Raw genomic sequence first — 15,672 nt, forward strand, 5'->3', positions numbered from 1 at the left:
TCTGAGTGTTTTCTCATTGTTAAATGGAGACAACAGTACCTACCTTTGCTTTCTCAAGTGGTAACACATTGTGTACGAGATATTGCTTCTATTTGTTATGACTAGAGAGAAACCCTGACTTGACTCACTATTCTTCAGGACTCTTGGAGAAAGGACCTGGGGTGAAGCGACTGAGCTTACTGGATGACAAGATACCTCCCAAGTCCCCACGCCCAAGACGTACCATCTGGCTGTCTCGAAGCCAGTCAGACATTTTCTCCAATAAGCCCCCACGTACCGTGAACGTCTTGGATCCCTATTACCGGCCACGAGTTGGTGCTGCCCGAACCCCCAAAATCAACCCTTTCAGTGCTCGCCAGGACCTCAAAGGTGGCAAGATCAAGTTCTTTGACCTGCCCAGCAAGTCTGTCATCTCCCTGGTATTTGACCTGGATGCACCAGGGCCTGGAACAATGCCCATGGCTGACTGGCAGGAGCCCCTGGGCCCACCTGCTCGCCGGTGGCGTTCTTTGCCTAGTTCACCTGAGTTCTTGCATCAGGAGGCTTGTCCATTTGTGGGCCGGGAAGAATCACTATCTGATGGGCCCCCACCACGTCTCAGCAGTCACAAGTACAGAGTAAGGGAGATCCCACCATTCCGAGCATCTGCCCAGTCAGCTGCTGCAGCCCATGAGGCCATGGACTGCTCCAACCCCCAGGAAGAAAATGGTTTTGGACCCAGGTCCCAGGGGGTCAGTCCATGCCTTGCAGGTCCCCCTGAAGAGATGGAGGTAGAAGAAGAAAGCCCAAGAGACTCGGCTCCAGTCCCCTTCTCTGTCTCAGGCATGGGCCTGAGGACCCAGGGAGAGCAGGATGGGTGAGCAGAGTTCATCCCACCTCACCTTGGGGACAGACCTTCAGCTGAAGTCACAGTGCCCCCTTGGTGCACAGCCTAGACTCTTCCCGGGGGCCCACAGAGCACACAGGCTAAGCCAAGCCAGACTCATCTGTGAGGCTCCCACTGCCCAGTGGCTATGTGAGGTGAGGCAGCCAAGAGAGGCCTTCCTAGTTAGGGCCAATGGCTGATACGAAGCCTCTGAAGTCCAGCAAGGAGCTCTGGCTCCCACCGTATCCCCGAGACTTCCCGACAGGACCAGAGGACTCCTAGTTCTAGTGTGAGCTGGCAGGCAGCTATTACCCCAGGTTCTTCTCCTACCCCGGGTCTGTTTCTTGTCCTTTCCTGGGGCATATAAGCTAATGGATGGAACCTGGAGCTGACCAGGAGACCATAAAGGGTATGGCTATTTCTCAGACCTGAAGACTGGGGTGCTTCTTGCCAGAATGTCTAAGACACTTGAATAATTGCTGTTTGCACTTACTGCACGGCCAGACCATGTCACTACATTTCTATGCAAGGCAAGGCAGAGTGGTGGTTGTGGCTCTCAGCTAACCTATTCAAAGATCTTTTCCAGTTGATTAATCTATTTTCATATTTATGAAGGAGTCTTAATGTTCTGCCCTAAAAGACTTTCAACCTTGTGGTTGGGAGTGGGGCTGTTTTTGTAGGCCCTAGGGCCTGCTCTATGTATCTGTCAACACATGATACACCCAACTGGTTTATACATGGACTGATTTCTTCCCTTTCTGCTACGGCCAGAGCTGTGGGAACAGTCTGTCCTAATAGAACTGCAATAAGAAATAACCAAAGATGAAGCTGGTCAGATATTTTCATATCTTGTTTCTGTTTGTTTTTTTGGGTAAAACTTTCCCAGGACACTTTGAGATTTAAAAAATGAATAAAGTCGGTGTTACAGGTGCTGGTCAGCCTTCTTACTTGTACCCTTGTTCTTCAGCCTCTGGGGTAAAGGCCGAGATGCCAAAGCAGTGCAACAGTATCTTTGCTGGGACCCCATCCTATCTCTGAGTAGTTGGGGTTAAGTCATTCACATGCTAGAGGGATCCAGACCCCTCTGATCCACTCTCAGCTTCTCCTCCTAGGCCCTGAGTGCTGCCTAGAAGTTGGGTCAGCTGCTGCCCCAAGCCAGCTTCATCTTCTGGTTGTGGGCTTTGGAAGAACGGGAGAACTGGCTCTTAACCACTGTGAGGGGGACAGCTTTGCCACTCAGGTATACCTTGTTGTGACATTCAGGTAGCCATGGTTCAGAGCTACAGGGCTGGGATCCTTGGCTCACTCCCACATAGGCCATCACGTAACCTGTCATAAAGGCATCAAAACCAGCCCGATGCAGTCCATCCCCAGGCACTGGGTTAGGACTGACTTGACTCTCTGGGGCTTCTGAAGTGGCCATGTCAGTTGTGACTTGCCTCTCTGGGGCTTCTGAGGTGGCCACGTCAGTTGTGACTTGCCTCTCTGGGGCTTCTGAGGTGGCCATGTCAGTTTCAGCACTTGTTGCCTTAGGCTTCATCTCCAGGTCATTTGTGTGACCTTGCTCAGAGGCAGGTTGGGTCCCAGTCTCATCCTCAGCCACCTCCTGCTCAGTTTCTTCAGGCTTGAGGTCGTCCTTACAGGCCTGTTTGGTGGGAGGACTGTCCTCAGTTACCCCAGAAGGCTGTTTCCCAGGCAGGCCCAACAAAGCCCTCCGCCGTTTTTCCTTACGTCGTCTCCGTCGCCTCTTGTCCTCCGCCGCAGCTTCATCAGTGTCAATGATAAGGTCAATATCATGGGACCGAGGACACTGTGGTCCCAGGGGGCACCAGCCATAGGCCTAGAGGTAGGAAAGAAGCTTAGAGAGGGTTTCCAGGCATCAAAGTCCCTTCCCCAGGAAATGGGCAGGTGTGCTCACCGAGAAGTTGTCACAGATGCTGGTGGAAGGAGTACGGTAGGTGGGGGGTGGCGCACAGCAGCGGTAGTCAATATGGGCCCTCATGCTAGAAGGATAGCTGCAAAACTCCAGGGTCAGGTGTGGGCTGCCAGCTGCCCGCTGCTTCCCATTTTCCCGCTCACTGCAACATCACAAGAGGATATGGGGTCCGCTAGCATGTAGCTCCGTGAGTAGGGGTTTTTGTCTGTTTTGTTCACTGCTGAACCCTCGGCACTAAAGCAGTGCCTGGCCCATGGTAGGCACCCACTGAATATCTTAAGTGAATGAAATAATCAGGCTTATGCCAGGCCCCACCCTGTTCCCTCAACCAGTCCCTCACCATTTCCGGAAGGCGTATTCTAGGTAGGAGGCCAGAAAGCGGGCATGAAACTCAGAAGCATATTTGGTGTCATAAATGCCAGCGGGGAACATTTCACACAGGTCAGCAGTGAAGGTTCCCAAGTTCTCGGGCAGGTGTGCATAAAAGTTCTGGTAGAGGAACACCAAGTCTATCAGACCATTGTGTAGTACCAGGGGCCGGCGGGCCCGGATCAGCTCCAGGAACAGTGTCCTCACTGACTGTCTCTGACTCTCATCACCCTAGGTGGAAAGAAAGGGGTCATCAGGAAGGATAGAGTGCCTTAGGGAACTTCTCTTGCAGGACACCTGTCCCAGGCATCCTCACCTGGCAAGTTCTCCCTTGCTTTCATCTAATTTACTGCTATTCACCAGTGTATCAATCTTATTTCTCCAGCTCTGTCACTGGTGAGTCCTCATACTCCCTAAGAAGCAGATCCTCCCCAGTTTACCCAGCCTAGAGTAGTAAGAAATGAATTCACAGAAGAGGCAGTCTCAAGGCTGAAGATCTACCTTGTCATTGCCCTTGTGGTAGGGGATTCCCTGAGCGTACTGCCGGTTGAAGTTGAAGCCATGCTGTACCAGGAACTGCACAGACTTTGGTTCTATGACATACTCTTCCATGCACAGTAGGGTCAGATTGAACACTTGGGCCAGGTATGAGTGTTCACCCTGGGAGAAGAAGAGATTCTGCTACATCCAGCCTTAGGAGAAAAAAACCTCATAGCTGATGTTCCTCAGTATCAATCCCTCCTTCCCTAGCCACGGACCTGGGATCGGGGTGAGAGTAACCCATACCTTGTCTGGCTGCTGCTTGAAGCAGGCGAGGCCCAGGGAGAGGATGGAACGGGTCCTGGCAGCATGACACACGGCCTTGTAACGTTCCTCGATGCACCTTGGGGTTGGGTTTGGGGGTGGCTGTGGCTGGGAGTTAGCCTCATGAAAGACCCAAACCACCCAGGACTGTGACCTCCACTCCAGGGTTGAGGTCTGCCCTTCTTGGCAAGGCTAGGACTAAAGAGATCAGGGTTTATACTTACTGGTTCAGCAAACACTTCCTGTCCCCAAGCCCACTCAGTTCCTATGGATCAGTAAAGGGAGAGCTGTGTTAGGTTCTGCAGTACCAGCCCTTTCACCACCACCTGCTCTCCCAGTTCCCCAGCTCTCACCGTGTCCACAGCCACAAAGTTAGCCGTCTTTATGGCCAGGAGGAGGGATGGCCACATCTCCTTGAAGTTGTCATTTTGCACATCCACCACGGGAACCTGGACTACTAGCTCCTCCCCAGATTTTGTGCTTTGGCGGACACCATCTGGAGATAAGGGTGGTGGATATTAATGCTCAGGAAAGAGCCCAAGGGAACAGACACCAAGCTAGGCCCTGGCTGGGGGCAGGGGCAGCTTCCCTCTCGTTATATTGCATATGCTTTATACACAGGATTGGAGTGAACAGTGTCCTGAACTTGGGGAGAGAAAGCTTGGGTCTTCCAGTGGCTGATGTAAAATTCTGGGAAAAATTTTCCCCTTAGCATCAAAACCTGTACAAGAGGAAGGCCGAACTAGATAATCTGTTGAGGTTCCTTTCCCCCATATCCTGCAGGAAATACTTTGCAAGGCTTGAGGACTTCAGGCCCTTTAATATCCCACAACGCTCTGTAACCGTTCCCAGGTTGCCTCATAGCCACAAGTGGCAGTAGCCAGTATGCTGCTGCTGCTGCTGCTAAGTCGCTTCAGTCGTGTCCGACTCTGTGCGACCCCATAGACGGCAGCCCACCAGGCTTCCCCATCCCTGGGATTCTCCAGGCAAGAATACTGTAGTGGGTTGCCATTTCCTTCTCCAATGCGTGAAAGTGGAAAGTGAAGCCAGTATGCGCCAGAGCCTAATAGATAACGCCCCAATCCGTCCCACTTCCTGTGGACCACAACTCCCAACCTCCCCCAAATAACAGAGCTATAAACTGCAGACTACATCTCCCGACATGTCCCCACCAGTCCTAACTATCTTCCCAACTCTCCAGGCTTTTGGAGGCGGGACCGCGGGGCACACCGGGACCTGTAGTCTCCTCGTGGCTGATTCAAAAGGAAGGCACTAGTCCTCTGAAACTTGAGGCCGGTTTCCTAGAACTATGAGTCCGAGGCCCTCCGCTGCCGTGCAGCGCACTGGCTTTGAAAACGGCCCCTGGGAAAGCCACTCACCGTCTGAGACCACGGGAGCTGAGGCTGCGCCATCGTCACTGTTGGCGGCCATGACACCGCGGGTCCCTCGCCAGTATAGTCACTGGGCACGGGGGACTTCCGCTTCTTCTCCTGTCTCGGTTCCTGCAGTCGGGGATGGGGCGGGGTCTCACGCCCAGAATCGCCGAACGGTCGGACTTCTTTTAAGATCTCCTGGGTCTGGCGCAGAGGAGGCAGCCTGGCGCGCGCTGGAAGCCTATTGGCCGGCGTGGTTCGGCTCGCCGCCAAAATTGGCGGGGGCCACGCCCCCTGGAGTTCGTCGGTGAGCTTGGCGCGGGAGATCACTCGGGAGGTAATTCCTTCTTCCCTTGCAACCCTGCGGGAACGCAGGCTTTCGCGTTACGCTGTCTTCATCGACTCTGCCCCGGGGTGGGGGTTGGGAGTTTTACGTCTGTAAAGGATGAGATGATACCTGAGCTAAGCTTAAAGCAAGCGTAAAAGTTATGCAGACTAGAGAGCGTGGGGGAAAAAAGGATTTGGGAAAAGGCAAGCTCCTAGGGAGGGTGGAGAGCTCACTGCATTCCAGCAAGTGAAAGGAGCGGGGAGGGGGACAGGAGATGAAGCTGCGGAGGGTGGAAGCGACCGCTAGCAGGGACACTTTTGAAACAATAGACGCGCGTGATAATGAAGACTTGAATTAAGCTCCAGCAGTGACAGCTTGTAAGCAATAAGGAGTTATAGTTGCTCCTGAGGGGTTTTGGATTTGATTCCTGCTACTGAGAGTTGTCCCTACCGTAGACCATAACTTCCCCAAGAGCTCTGGTTTCCACCAAGGACTCTGAACCTTTTCTCTCTCTGATTATTTGCTGTTTCCAGTTCATCCTTTCTCTCTACTGAGTCTTTTCATCATCATTCTGAACTGTTTGGCTTTCTCCCATTCTGGAAAAAAAAGGGGTACTTTTTATGCAATTTGCCTGGCACTGTGCTCTGCACAACAGTCAACAAAAGACACCCAAGTTTCCCTTCATGGAATTTTACAGTTAAGTGGGGAAAGCAGACACTGATCAAAGAATCACAAATAAACATGAAATTATGATTGGTATAAGAGCAACAATAGAGAAGTACAGAAGAGGGTGAGACTGGGAGGATCTGATTTGGACATTTAAGTCAAGACCTGAAGAGTGAATAAACGTTAGGTAAAATAGAAGAGCTGTCCAAGCAGAGGAAATGAATTGGGTGAGGCCTCAAGGTGGACAGACACTTTGGGAATTGAAGCAACTATTTCAGGCAAACATGGCTGGAGCGCAGTGGGTAAGGGGATGAGGCAGGTTGAGCTGTTTGTATCCTACAAAGATACATTAAGAGGATTGGCTTCTGAGAGCAATGAGTGTGACAGCCAAAGTCCTCCTGTGGCCTACAAGGTACTTTGTAATCCTATTCCCCCCACCTTGTTTGAAATGGCAGCCCACTCCAGTATTCTTGCCTGGAGGGCTACAGTCACTGAGCAACTTTCACTTTCCCCTTCTTTACCTCTTTGACCTCATCTACTCTTCACCCATTCTTATTCCATTTCTAACCACACTGACTTCCTCATTCTACAAACACACCAGGAACCCTGCTTAGGGCCTTTGCACTAGCTTCTCAGGATGCATTTCCCACAGGTATTCATCCATATGGATAACTCCTTTAACTGCTTTAAGTCACTGGTCAAATATGGCTCTAACAAGGCCCACTTTGACCACGTTCTTTAACATTGTAACATTCCACCACCCTCACTCACTCCTTACCCCTTCACAAGTCTACTTTGACTGTTTTTTGCTAGTTTTTATCACCTAACATCCTATATAATTGGCTGATTTTGTGCATTATTTTTTGTCATCCCATGAACTCTATGAAGGCCCAAACCTTTGATGTTTTATTTATTGAAGTATTCCAAGTACCTAAAACTGCTTGGCACATAGTAGGCACTCCATAAGTAATTATGGAAGTCAGTGAGTTTGGTCAAGGAAGTTTTGCTAGGAAGCAGGTGTGTCTTGTGAATGGAATTGGAGGAGGAGGAGAGAACATTCCTCCATATAATGGGGTAAAGGAGAAGGAAAGTGCAAATGGAGGGAAGTTTATGCATTGGTTCTTTTTTCTGAAGGCGGAAGCAAGCTCTTTTGATGAAAATGAGGTGTGAAGCATAGCTAGAACATGGAAGCAACCTAGATGTCCATCAGCAGATAAATGGATAAAGAAGTTGTGGTATACATGCACAATGGAATATTACTCAGCCATAAAAAGGAACGCATTTGAGTCAGTTCTAATGAGGTGGATGAACCTAGAACCTATTATACAGAGTGAAGTGAGTCAGAGAGAGAAAGATAAATACCGTATTCTAACACATATATACAGAATCTAGAAAAATGGTACTGAAGAATTTATTTACAGGGCAACAGATATAGAGAATAGACTTATGGACATGGGAAGAGGGGAGGAGAGGCTGAGATGTATGGAAAGAGTAACATGGAAACTTACATTACCATATGTAAAATAGATAGCCAATGGGAATTTGCTGTATGGCTCAGGAAACTCAAACAGGGGCTCTGTATCAACCTAGAGGAGTGGGACAGGGAGGGAGTTTCAAAAGGGAGGGGATATATGTATACCTATGGCTGATTCATGTTGAGGTTTGGCAGAAAACAGCAAAATTCTGTAAAGCAATTATCCTTCAATTAAAAAAAAAAATGAGGTGTGAAGCAAAAAGTTTGAGGAAAGAGTTTGAACCAGAGTTTCAGCAGGGACTGCAGTATAGCCAGGTGAAAGCTCTGCAGGCAGACCTTTGGAGTTTGAATCAAAAAGTTGCTTAATCACAAGCCTCAGCTTCCTTATAACTGAAATGGAGGTAATCCTAGAACATACCTCATGAAATTGTTAAGAGACTGAGTAATAAATCTGGTAAAGCATTTACATGGGGTCTGGCATGTATAACACTCAATAACTTAGCTGTTAGATAAAAGGTAAAAGCAGCAGCCAGAACAGTAAGGGAGCAGTGAAGATCAACCAGATGTTTTCTCATTGCTAGTGAATAGGCAGCTGTGACTTACTAAATCAGGAGAAGATTAGAAATAAAAATAGCTCATTTCCCTCTCTTCCCAACTTGCCATCTGCTCTCAGGCAAATCTTTTACCCTCTCTAATCCTTAGTTTCTCTCTTTTTTTTCCCCTTTGCATTTTATTTTTAAAATCATCACTGAGGTTTCTCCTTTCTATAGGATGAAGGTTTAGACTAGATGATTATTGAAGGCTATTTCAGTGTACATGTGCTACATGTCTAAGGAGATAAACCTCTTATACCTGAGCTCCCAGGGATACACAGATGCCCCTGCAGAGGCTTTGGTCTTTGACTCAGCCCAGCTCTGGCCTCTTATTTATGTTTCCAGGTGTATACTAATGCTGGTCTCACTGAGGCCACTTGCAGAAGTTCAGCCCTACTGGTCATACCTCAGTACCACAGCCAGCCAAGAGTAAGCCCGTGAGCATCCGGGGAGTGCTTGAGAAAAGCTAGACACCTTATATGAATGGTGTGGGGAGGGAGGTAGCTTTACCCTCTACAGGACCCTAAGATTCAGCCTCATGGTGACTGACATACTTTGGCTGGGCCATTCTGTTCTAGCTGATCATGAAGAAGCCACGAGCAGCTGTGGGGAATCGAAGTGGTCGCAGGAAGCAGGCATCTAGCCAGGAGGGAAAGGAGAAATCTGCCTTCAGCAGCAGCCAGGCCAAGCTGTCTGCCCCCAGTGGTGAGGATCTGGGTCCTAATCAGACTCAGGGGCTGGTCTAATTGTCCGTGAAAGGGGGCAAATTCAGGCTGGGAAGAGAGCATGGTATGTATCAAGTCATTAAGGGACTAATTAAGGATCTAATTCTGACTTTGCTCTGTGACTTCGGGATAATTGCCCTGAATAGATGCTCTCTCATCAGTGACATGGAGCAAAAGTCTGTGCATTTCCTCCCTCACTTGGCTTTCATGGGATCCAACGAGTTTATCAGCCCGAAAGTGTTCTGTGAATGGGAAGGCCCTCCACAGGTATATATTATGTTTGGCAGAAACTTGGATTTTCTTTATGATCCAGAGACAAAGGAGCCAGGGGTACCACCCTGGGGAAATAAAGGCTAGAAACTTGACTTAGGCTATAAAGCCCTAGAGCCTCCCGGTCTGAACTCAAGCAAGGCGTTGGGGTGGGGGAAGCGTTAAGTGGACAGCCTGAAACCAGGCCTCTGGTGCCCAGCCTGTGCAGGGACGATCCCTGAGTTTTCTGAGACCCCAGCAGGGCCGGCCAGGCAGCAGAAGGCGTTATTGCAGGCCTCTGTCTCCCCGTACCATCTATTCAGAGATGTGGCCGAGGTCACAGCCTTCCAGGAGAGCTTGCTGGACTGGTATGACCGAAAGAAGCGGGACCTACCCTGGAGAAGGCAGGTAGGAGGACAGTGGATGTTGGGGGGTGGGTAGGAGGCTGGTGCCAGCCCCCTCCACACTAACTGCCCATCTGGGATTACATTGGCAGGTGGAGGGTGAGGTGGACCTAGACAGGCGGGCATACGCTGGTGAGTACATCTCCTCGGAGCAGGGCTGCTTTGCCTAGACGACCTCAGGTCTGGGGTTTAGGAACTGTGGGCTAAGAATAGGGCAGTCAGCAGTGTCCTCATGCCAGCCCCTCTTCCCCAGTGTGGGTCTCAGAGGTCATGCTGCAGCAGACCCAGGTTGCCACGGTGATCAACTATTACACCCGATGGATGCAGGTGACTTCCGGGAACAAAGGGAAGGGTCAGACATGGTCCAGACCCCAGATGACTCCTTGGGGGTGGGGATAAAATAAGGCCTCCTCCACTTCCTTCACCTTTGGCCTCATCTCTTTTTGTCTGCCTTCGGGCTGTAGAAGTGGCCAACGCTGCAGGACCTGGCCAGTGCTTCCCTGGAGGTGAGAACCACCCTAGGGTAGGGGGAATGGGAACTACTGAGGACCAATCCCTAACCCCTCTGACCCCTGACCCCACGCACAGGAAGTTAACCAACTCTGGGCCGGCCTGGGCTATTACTCTCGAGGCCGGTGGCTACAGGAAGGAGCCCGGAAGGTAAGGGGTTGACAAGGGGTCTGAGAGCCCCAGGGCCTTGGGTGCCTCGTAACCATGAACCTTCCCATTCCATTCAGGTGGTAGAGGAGCTGGGGGGCCACATGCCACGTGCAGCAGATACCCTACAGCGGTTCCTACCTGGGGTAGGGCGGTACACAGCCGGAGCTATTGCTTCCATAGCCTTTGGCCAGGTGAGCCCATCACCCACCCCCATATTGTACGTGCCCACCTTCCTCCCAGACCAGGCTGACTCCCGGACTCCTCTGTGCCAGGCCGCCGGAGTGGTGGATGGGAACGTCATACGGGTGCTGTGCCGTGTCCGAGCCATAGGTGCTGATCCCAGCAGCACTCTTGTCTCCCAGCACCTCTGGTAGGATACTAGGGTAAAGAGGAAGATTGGAAAAGGTGTCTCCAAAGGGTCTTTGGCTCAGAGCAATGTTCCTTTCTTGTAGGAGCCTAGCCCAGCAGCTGGTGGACCCAGCCCGGCCAGGGGACTTTAACCAAGCAGCCATGGAGCTGGGGGCCATAGTGTGTACCCCGCAGCACCCACTCTGCAGCCACTGCCCTGTGCAGAGCCTGTGCCGGGCACGCCAGAGGGTGAGCCACCCAAGGAAGGGAAGCAGTCAGGGGTCCTAGGGAGTGACCCTTGCCCCCATGGCATCCTGCCCTGTCTATGCCTCTCAGGTGGAGCGGGAGCAGCTCTCAGCCTCACAGAGTCTGCCAGGCAGTTGTGACGTGGAGGAGTGTGGTGAGTGGCAGCCCCAGCCCTTCCCTGTGCTGTCAAGGAGCTGCCTGTGGCAGCTTCATTCCCTTTCATCCTACAACTGAACCAGATTCTACAGAGCTGGGCAAAGGCCTGCTCTTTGGGCTTGGTACCTGAGCCCACTTGGCCTGAGTGAGGCTCTTGGATCTCTCTTCCCAGCTCCCAACGCTGGACAGTGCCCGCTGTGCGCGCCTCCCACAGAGCCCTGGGACCAGACCCTGGGAGTAACCAACTTTCCCAGAAAGGCCAGCCGCAAGCCCCCCAGGGAGGAGTGCTCTGCCATCTGTGTTCTGGAGCAGCCCAAGGCCCTGGGGGGTGCCCGCATTCTGCTGGTGCAGAGGCCTAACTCAGGTACCTGGATCCTGGGAGTGCAGGGAGGTGGCTTGAGCAACAGGGAAGAAATGGAAGCATCAGCAGCTAAGGCCCCACCCATGCCTGGCTGCCCTCCCTCTCAGGTCTGCTGGCAGGACTGTGGGAGTTCCCATCTGTGAATGTGAACGCAGAAGCCTCAGGGCAGCATCAGCGGGAGGCCCTGCTGCAGAAACTGCAGAGTTGGGTGGGGCCCCTCCAGGACACCCGCCTTCAGCACCTGGGGCAGGTGAGTGAGGAGAGGAGTGACCAGGAATGATGGCTTCTGTGGCCACATCTCCGGGTCTGTTTCAGCCTCTTGGCACCCCCTAGGTGGCCCACACCTTCTCTCACATCAAGATGACATACCAAGTATATGGTCTGGCCCTGGAAGAACACGCCCCAGTGACCATTGTACCACCCGGCGCTCGCTGGCTGACCCGGGAGGACTTTCACGCTGCAGCCGTCTCCACTGCCATGAAAAAGGCACGACCTTTGTTGTCTTCTTTGTGTTTTTTCGTGTTCCCTTCATGTTGTAAGCAAACCTATTACTGTGTAAACAAAAGAAAAACATATCTTAAACAAAAGTGGTGGGGCATGAAGTTAAGGGTAGAATACAGAGGTTTGTCTCTTTGGGGGAAAGATGCCAGCCCTGCACTTCCCTCTTCTCGTCTAGGTGTTCCGAGTGTATGAGGGCCAACAGCCTGGCACCTGCAAGGTGAGTCTCTTGGCCCTCACGCAGCCATCTCTCCCCAGGGCCAAATCTACAGGTTTTCAGTGAGTTAAGTGATGCATGTTTGGGTGAACAGTCTCCATGACAGAGTTCACTGGGGCAAGAGGAATAGTTCTTGACCTGAAGACCTTACAGGTAGAGAGGGGACAGGAGCAAATGGTAGAGATGGAGACGGTAGTGTCACAGTGTGTGAAATGTTTGTACTCAGTTTTGTAGGATATGAAGTGGGGAGCTATCATTTCTATCTGGGAGACAAGAATCAGCTGGAAGAAGCAGCTGGGAATCTAGGTCCAGAACTAAATCATTTTCTCCAGGTTTGGAAGGAGAATCAGCAGTAAAGATGTTCTTTCCTGGCCCAAGAGTAGTGTGAGCCAAGGTGAAATACAATAGAGCCTGTGAGCTGTTGGATTAGTTGGAGTTGTTAGCAGGACTGGCCCAGGCCAGTTAAGGCCATGAACACCAGGCCTTGAAGGCTTTTAGGTGGAGAGAGGAGTCAGATTTGTGTGTTAGGAAGACTACCTCAGGCTGCCTTTTGAAGAGTTAGATACTGGAAACAGGATGGAAGCTTTACAGTATTAAGGCTAGAATCTGAGCTAGATCAGTGGTGTGGGGGGGGCGAGGTGGAAGGAGAAGACTCTCTACTGTCACCTCGGTGTTTCCTTCCTTCGTCTTCTGTACAGGGTTCCAAAAGATCCCAGGTGGCCACCCTGTCCAAACAGAAAAAGCCCAGCCCAGGCCAGCAAGTCCTGGAGAGTTTCTTTCGGCCCCACGTCCCCACTGATGCACCCAGCCTCAACAGTGCAGCCCAGTGATGCCTTTGGAATCCTCCACCCCACTGAGAATCCTGTTTAATAAAATGCTTATTTTTGTAGTCATTCTGGAGACTTCCCACCCTCTCCTGAGCCCCTTCACTCCTCACCTCTGAGGGACCCAGAAAGTGGTAGAGCTCAGTTTGGTGCTGACTTCTGCTGAGCTCCTAGCCAGCCCTGGGCAGATGGAGGAGGGTGGTGTTCTGTCCTGAGTGATCTCTCCTCCTCCAACCCCAGAAGGGGAGAAGGCAGCTGCAGGGAGCCCCTGCCAGTGGCTTACATCCAGCCAGGTCTCTGGTCAGCTCTGATTGGAGCTGCGTTATCACCCTAGAGCAGGTGGTTGGGCTTAGCCCTGATTTAGCCCCTCCTACCTGCAGTGGCCTCTCCCTAGGGAGAGGGGAAGCACAGAGAATTTATTTTGCCTTAGACTCCTGTGCTCAGTGACTCTGGCGACCCCATGGACTGTAGCCTGCCAGGCTCCTCTATCCATGGAATTTTCTGGGCAAGAATGCTGGAGTGGGTTGCCATTTAGATCATTTGTTTAGGGATACACTATATATGTAGTGAAACAATGCAGAAAAACGAGTTTTTAATTATAATATTGGAGGTGTGGTGGAGAGAAATGAGGTCAGAAAGACATAAGGAGAATTCAAAAATACTGGTTATGTTCTATTTCCTAATCATATAATTCTGCTATTCTTTACACTTTGCATATATATTAGATACAGACAATATGAGAAATGTTTAAGTTAAAAAATTCCCACCTCTCTGGACCCCTGTGAGAGTTTCAACTTCTGGCAGGTACTGATGAGATGGAAGCCCCTAAAGACAAAAGCTTTTACTCCAGGCCTCGGTGAATGTCCCTCAGTTCCAGCAGGTCCTATGCCGGACTTTCCAATGCTCCGGGACGGGCTGCTGCATCCAGCTTGGGCCCTTTGCAGACTTCTTGGACCCTGGCAGCTTGCTCCTGCACAGACTGCCAGAGGGCCCGAATGTTGCCCTGGCCAAAGCCAGTGGCCCCCTGTCTCTGGATCAGCTCCAGGAAGAAAGTGTCCTCTGCAAACAGGGACTTGGTGAAGACCTGAAGCAGAAACTTGCCTCTGTCACCATCTAGCAAGACCCCCTGTCGGGCCAGCAGGTGGGGCTCATGCCCTGCAGCCAATATCTGCTCCTCCTTGCCTGGCTGCTGGTAGTAGGCCTCAGGAGGAGTCAGAAGCTGACCCCCAGCCCCTGCCACCCCTTCAGTGGCTTCCTTGATACTCGGTGTGTACAGCCCCACGTGCTGCAATCCAGGTCCCCTGTTCCGGGCCAGGAACTGCTCCACCTGGTCCTGTCCGCTGGTGACCCTCGGCAGGGACTCTGCCAGCACAAGGGTGGGGACAGCGCTGCTGGTAGGGCCCTGCAGGGCAGTGAGCCTCAGCCCACCAAGGCTGGACCCTGCTGCCACCTCCAGGCCCACCTCTGGATCCTCACCTGGGCTCAGTGGCAGGTGGTGAAAGCCTAGACAGTCGTGGAACCAGTGCATCAGTTTTGGGGAGCTGCTGGGGTTGCAGGCCAAGGTCAGGTGATCCACGTGGCTGAACCAGCCCGGACCCGGTGCGGAGGGCACAGGGCTAAAGCCAGGCAGGAAGGGCCCGCTGAAGCCAGTGCACTCCAGCAGCGTCAGGCTGAGGTTGCCTGCCGGCGAACTGACCACGGTATAGGTGGCATCGCCCTGCTCATCTCGTACGCTGACAGGGGGCACCGGCACGCTGCAGCCCAGCGCCACCAGCGCCTGGGCGGCTGCGCCCGCGTCAGCCACGTCGAAGCACAGGTTTGTGGCGCTGGGTACCCCATGATGCGGGTCCAGGCCATACAGCGGCTCTCCGGGCCCCGCGCCCTCGTTCACCAAAAAGACAGCGTCGCCGCTGCGCAGAGCCAGCTGCCTCCAGCCGTCTGCTTCCCGCACCGCCAAGGGCTGGAAGCCAAAGAGGCGCTGCAGATCCCGGGCGAGGGGTAGCCCCGCCGGCACGTGGAAGGCGATATGACACAGACGGCGGACGGCCGCGGCCATGGCGGTCTGGATGGCGACCCTGGCCTGTCCTTCCCCTGGGGACGCTCACTTGTTCAGGACTCCAAGACTCTCAGTCCCTGGCTTGTCGTCGGAAGCCGGTGCAGTCCAATTTTGCCGGCAAAGCACCTTCCTCGATCTTATTCTGGCAGAGGCCACAGACGGACCCCCTTGGGGCTTGCAGTTCCTGCTGCCGAGATACCACAAACTGGAGCTGCCTGGGGACCACCAAGTCTGAGCTGCGGCTTTTGAGAACCACGTGGAGGCACGGCAGGGAAGGGGGCGGGGGGAGGGGCGGAGCCAGTGGTTCTGCGGCTGCCGTTCTCCACCTTCCCGCTCAGACTGTGTCGCAGACAGTACACCGGCGACACGGGACTGCCCCTTCCCATGGCCTCTGGCTGAGCCTTATCCTTGAGCACTGACCTTCCCATGGCCTCTGTCTGGGCCACACACCCTTGGGCACTGATTCTCCCTTCCCCCAACTCTTGAGATCACAATAGCTGCCTTCACTAGATTCCAGGCA

General features: G+C 52.5%; 4 protein-coding genes across 25 annotated transcripts in view; 2 read left to right on the forward strand and 2 right to left on the reverse strand.

The window, feature by feature from the left end:
* Positions 1–1,796, forward strand: part of TESK2 (testis associated actin remodelling kinase 2) — a 141,747-nt gene extending 139,951 nt beyond the window's left edge. For all 5 annotated transcript variants that reach the window (XM_081488654.1, XM_081488651.1, XM_081488655.1 and 2 more), the window contains one exon: positions 139–1,796. In XM_081488654.1, the coding sequence (XP_081344780.1) occupies positions 139–860 (722 nt within the window). In that variant the 3' untranslated portion in view covers positions 861–1,796. The remainder of the gene's footprint in view (positions 1–138) is intronic.
* On the reverse strand, positions 1,705–5,434 carry TOE1 (target of EGR1, exonuclease). Of its 2 annotated transcripts, XM_081488675.1 has the most exons (9): positions 5,354–5,434; positions 4,328–4,470; positions 4,199–4,239; positions 3,957–4,053; positions 3,672–3,830; positions 3,142–3,401; positions 2,784–2,943; positions 2,387–2,705; positions 1,705–2,314 (listed from the first exon to the last, which is right to left on the reverse strand). In XM_081488675.1, the coding sequence occupies exons 1-9, from the start codon at positions 5,403–5,405 to the stop codon at positions 2,004–2,006; spliced, it is 1,542 nt and encodes a 513-aa protein (XP_081344801.1). In that variant the 5' UTR covers positions 5,406–5,434; the 3' UTR covers positions 1,705–2,003. The 2 variants fall into 2 exon arrangements, with proteins under 2 accessions (XP_081344801.1, XP_081344800.1); XM_081488674.1 differs by having other exon boundaries at positions 1,705–2,705.
* A 61-nt stretch (positions 5,435–5,495) lies between these two features.
* Positions 5,496–13,165, forward strand: MUTYH (mutY DNA glycosylase). 17 transcript variants are annotated; one of them, XM_081488658.1, is made up of 18 exons: positions 5,496–5,684; positions 8,754–8,845; positions 8,987–9,113; positions 9,280–9,400; positions 9,706–9,790; positions 9,879–9,918; positions 10,040–10,113; positions 10,251–10,292; positions 10,375–10,446; positions 10,524–10,637; positions 10,719–10,816; positions 10,899–11,043; positions 11,131–11,194; positions 11,369–11,560; positions 11,665–11,807; positions 11,891–12,043; positions 12,234–12,275; positions 12,971–13,165. In XM_081488658.1, the coding sequence occupies exons 3-18, from the start codon at positions 8,993–8,995 to the stop codon at positions 13,100–13,102; spliced, it is 1,638 nt and encodes a 545-aa protein (XP_081344784.1). In that variant the 5' UTR covers positions 5,496–5,684; positions 8,754–8,845; positions 8,987–8,992; the 3' UTR covers positions 13,103–13,165. The 17 variants fall into 17 exon arrangements, with proteins under 17 accessions (XP_081344784.1, XP_081344787.1, XP_081344783.1 ...); XM_081488661.1 differs by having other exon boundaries at positions 9,295–9,400; XM_081488657.1 differs by having other exon boundaries at positions 8,754–8,837.
* Positions 9,662–15,647, reverse strand: HPDL (4-hydroxyphenylpyruvate dioxygenase like). Its single transcript, XM_081488676.1, has 3 exons — positions 13,864–15,647; positions 11,927–12,108; positions 9,662–10,824 (listed from the first exon to the last, which is right to left on the reverse strand). Exon 1 carries the CDS (start codon positions 15,150–15,152, stop codon positions 13,980–13,982), a length of 1,173 nt encoding a protein of 390 aa, XP_081344802.1. The 5' UTR covers positions 15,153–15,647; the 3' UTR covers positions 9,662–10,824; positions 11,927–12,108; positions 13,864–13,979.
* Positions 15,648–15,672: the final 25 nt, after the last annotated feature.

The sequence above is a fragment of the Giraffa tippelskirchi genome, chromosome 5 (assembly GCF_054371585.1).
Source record: "Giraffa tippelskirchi isolate mGirTip1 chromosome 5, T2T-mGirTip1v1.2.pri, whole genome shotgun sequence".
NCBI lineage: Eukaryota > Metazoa > Chordata > Mammalia > Artiodactyla > Giraffidae > Giraffa > Giraffa tippelskirchi.

Coding starts and splice junctions, on each gene's coding strand:
- TOE1 (XM_081488674.1), bottom strand. CDS start 5,405: ATGGCCGCCAACAGTGACGATGGCGCAGCCTCAGCTCCCGTGGTCTCA. Junction 4,471..5,353: donor AGCTCCCGTGGTCTCAGACG/GTGAGTGGCTTT, acceptor CCTTATCTCCAG/ATGGTGTCCGCCAAAGCACA. Junction 3,831..3,956: donor TCAAGCAGCAGCCAGACAAG/GTATGGGTTACT, acceptor TTCTTCTCCCAG/GGTGAACACTCATACCTGGC.
- MUTYH (XM_081488658.1), top strand. CDS start 8,993: ATGAAGAAGCCACGAGCAGCTGTGGGGAATCGAAGTGGTCGCAGGAAG. Junction 9,919..10,039: donor AGACAGGCGGGCATACGCTG/GTGAGTACATCT, acceptor CCTCTTCCCCAG/TGTGGGTCTCAGAGGTCATG. Junction 11,195..11,368: donor TTGTGACGTGGAGGAGTGTG/GTGAGTGGCAGC, acceptor CTCTCTTCCCAG/CTCCCAACGCTGGACAGTGC.
- HPDL (XM_081488676.1), bottom strand. CDS start 15,152: ATGGCCGCGGCCGTCCGCCGTCTGTGTCATATCGCCTTCCACGTGCCG.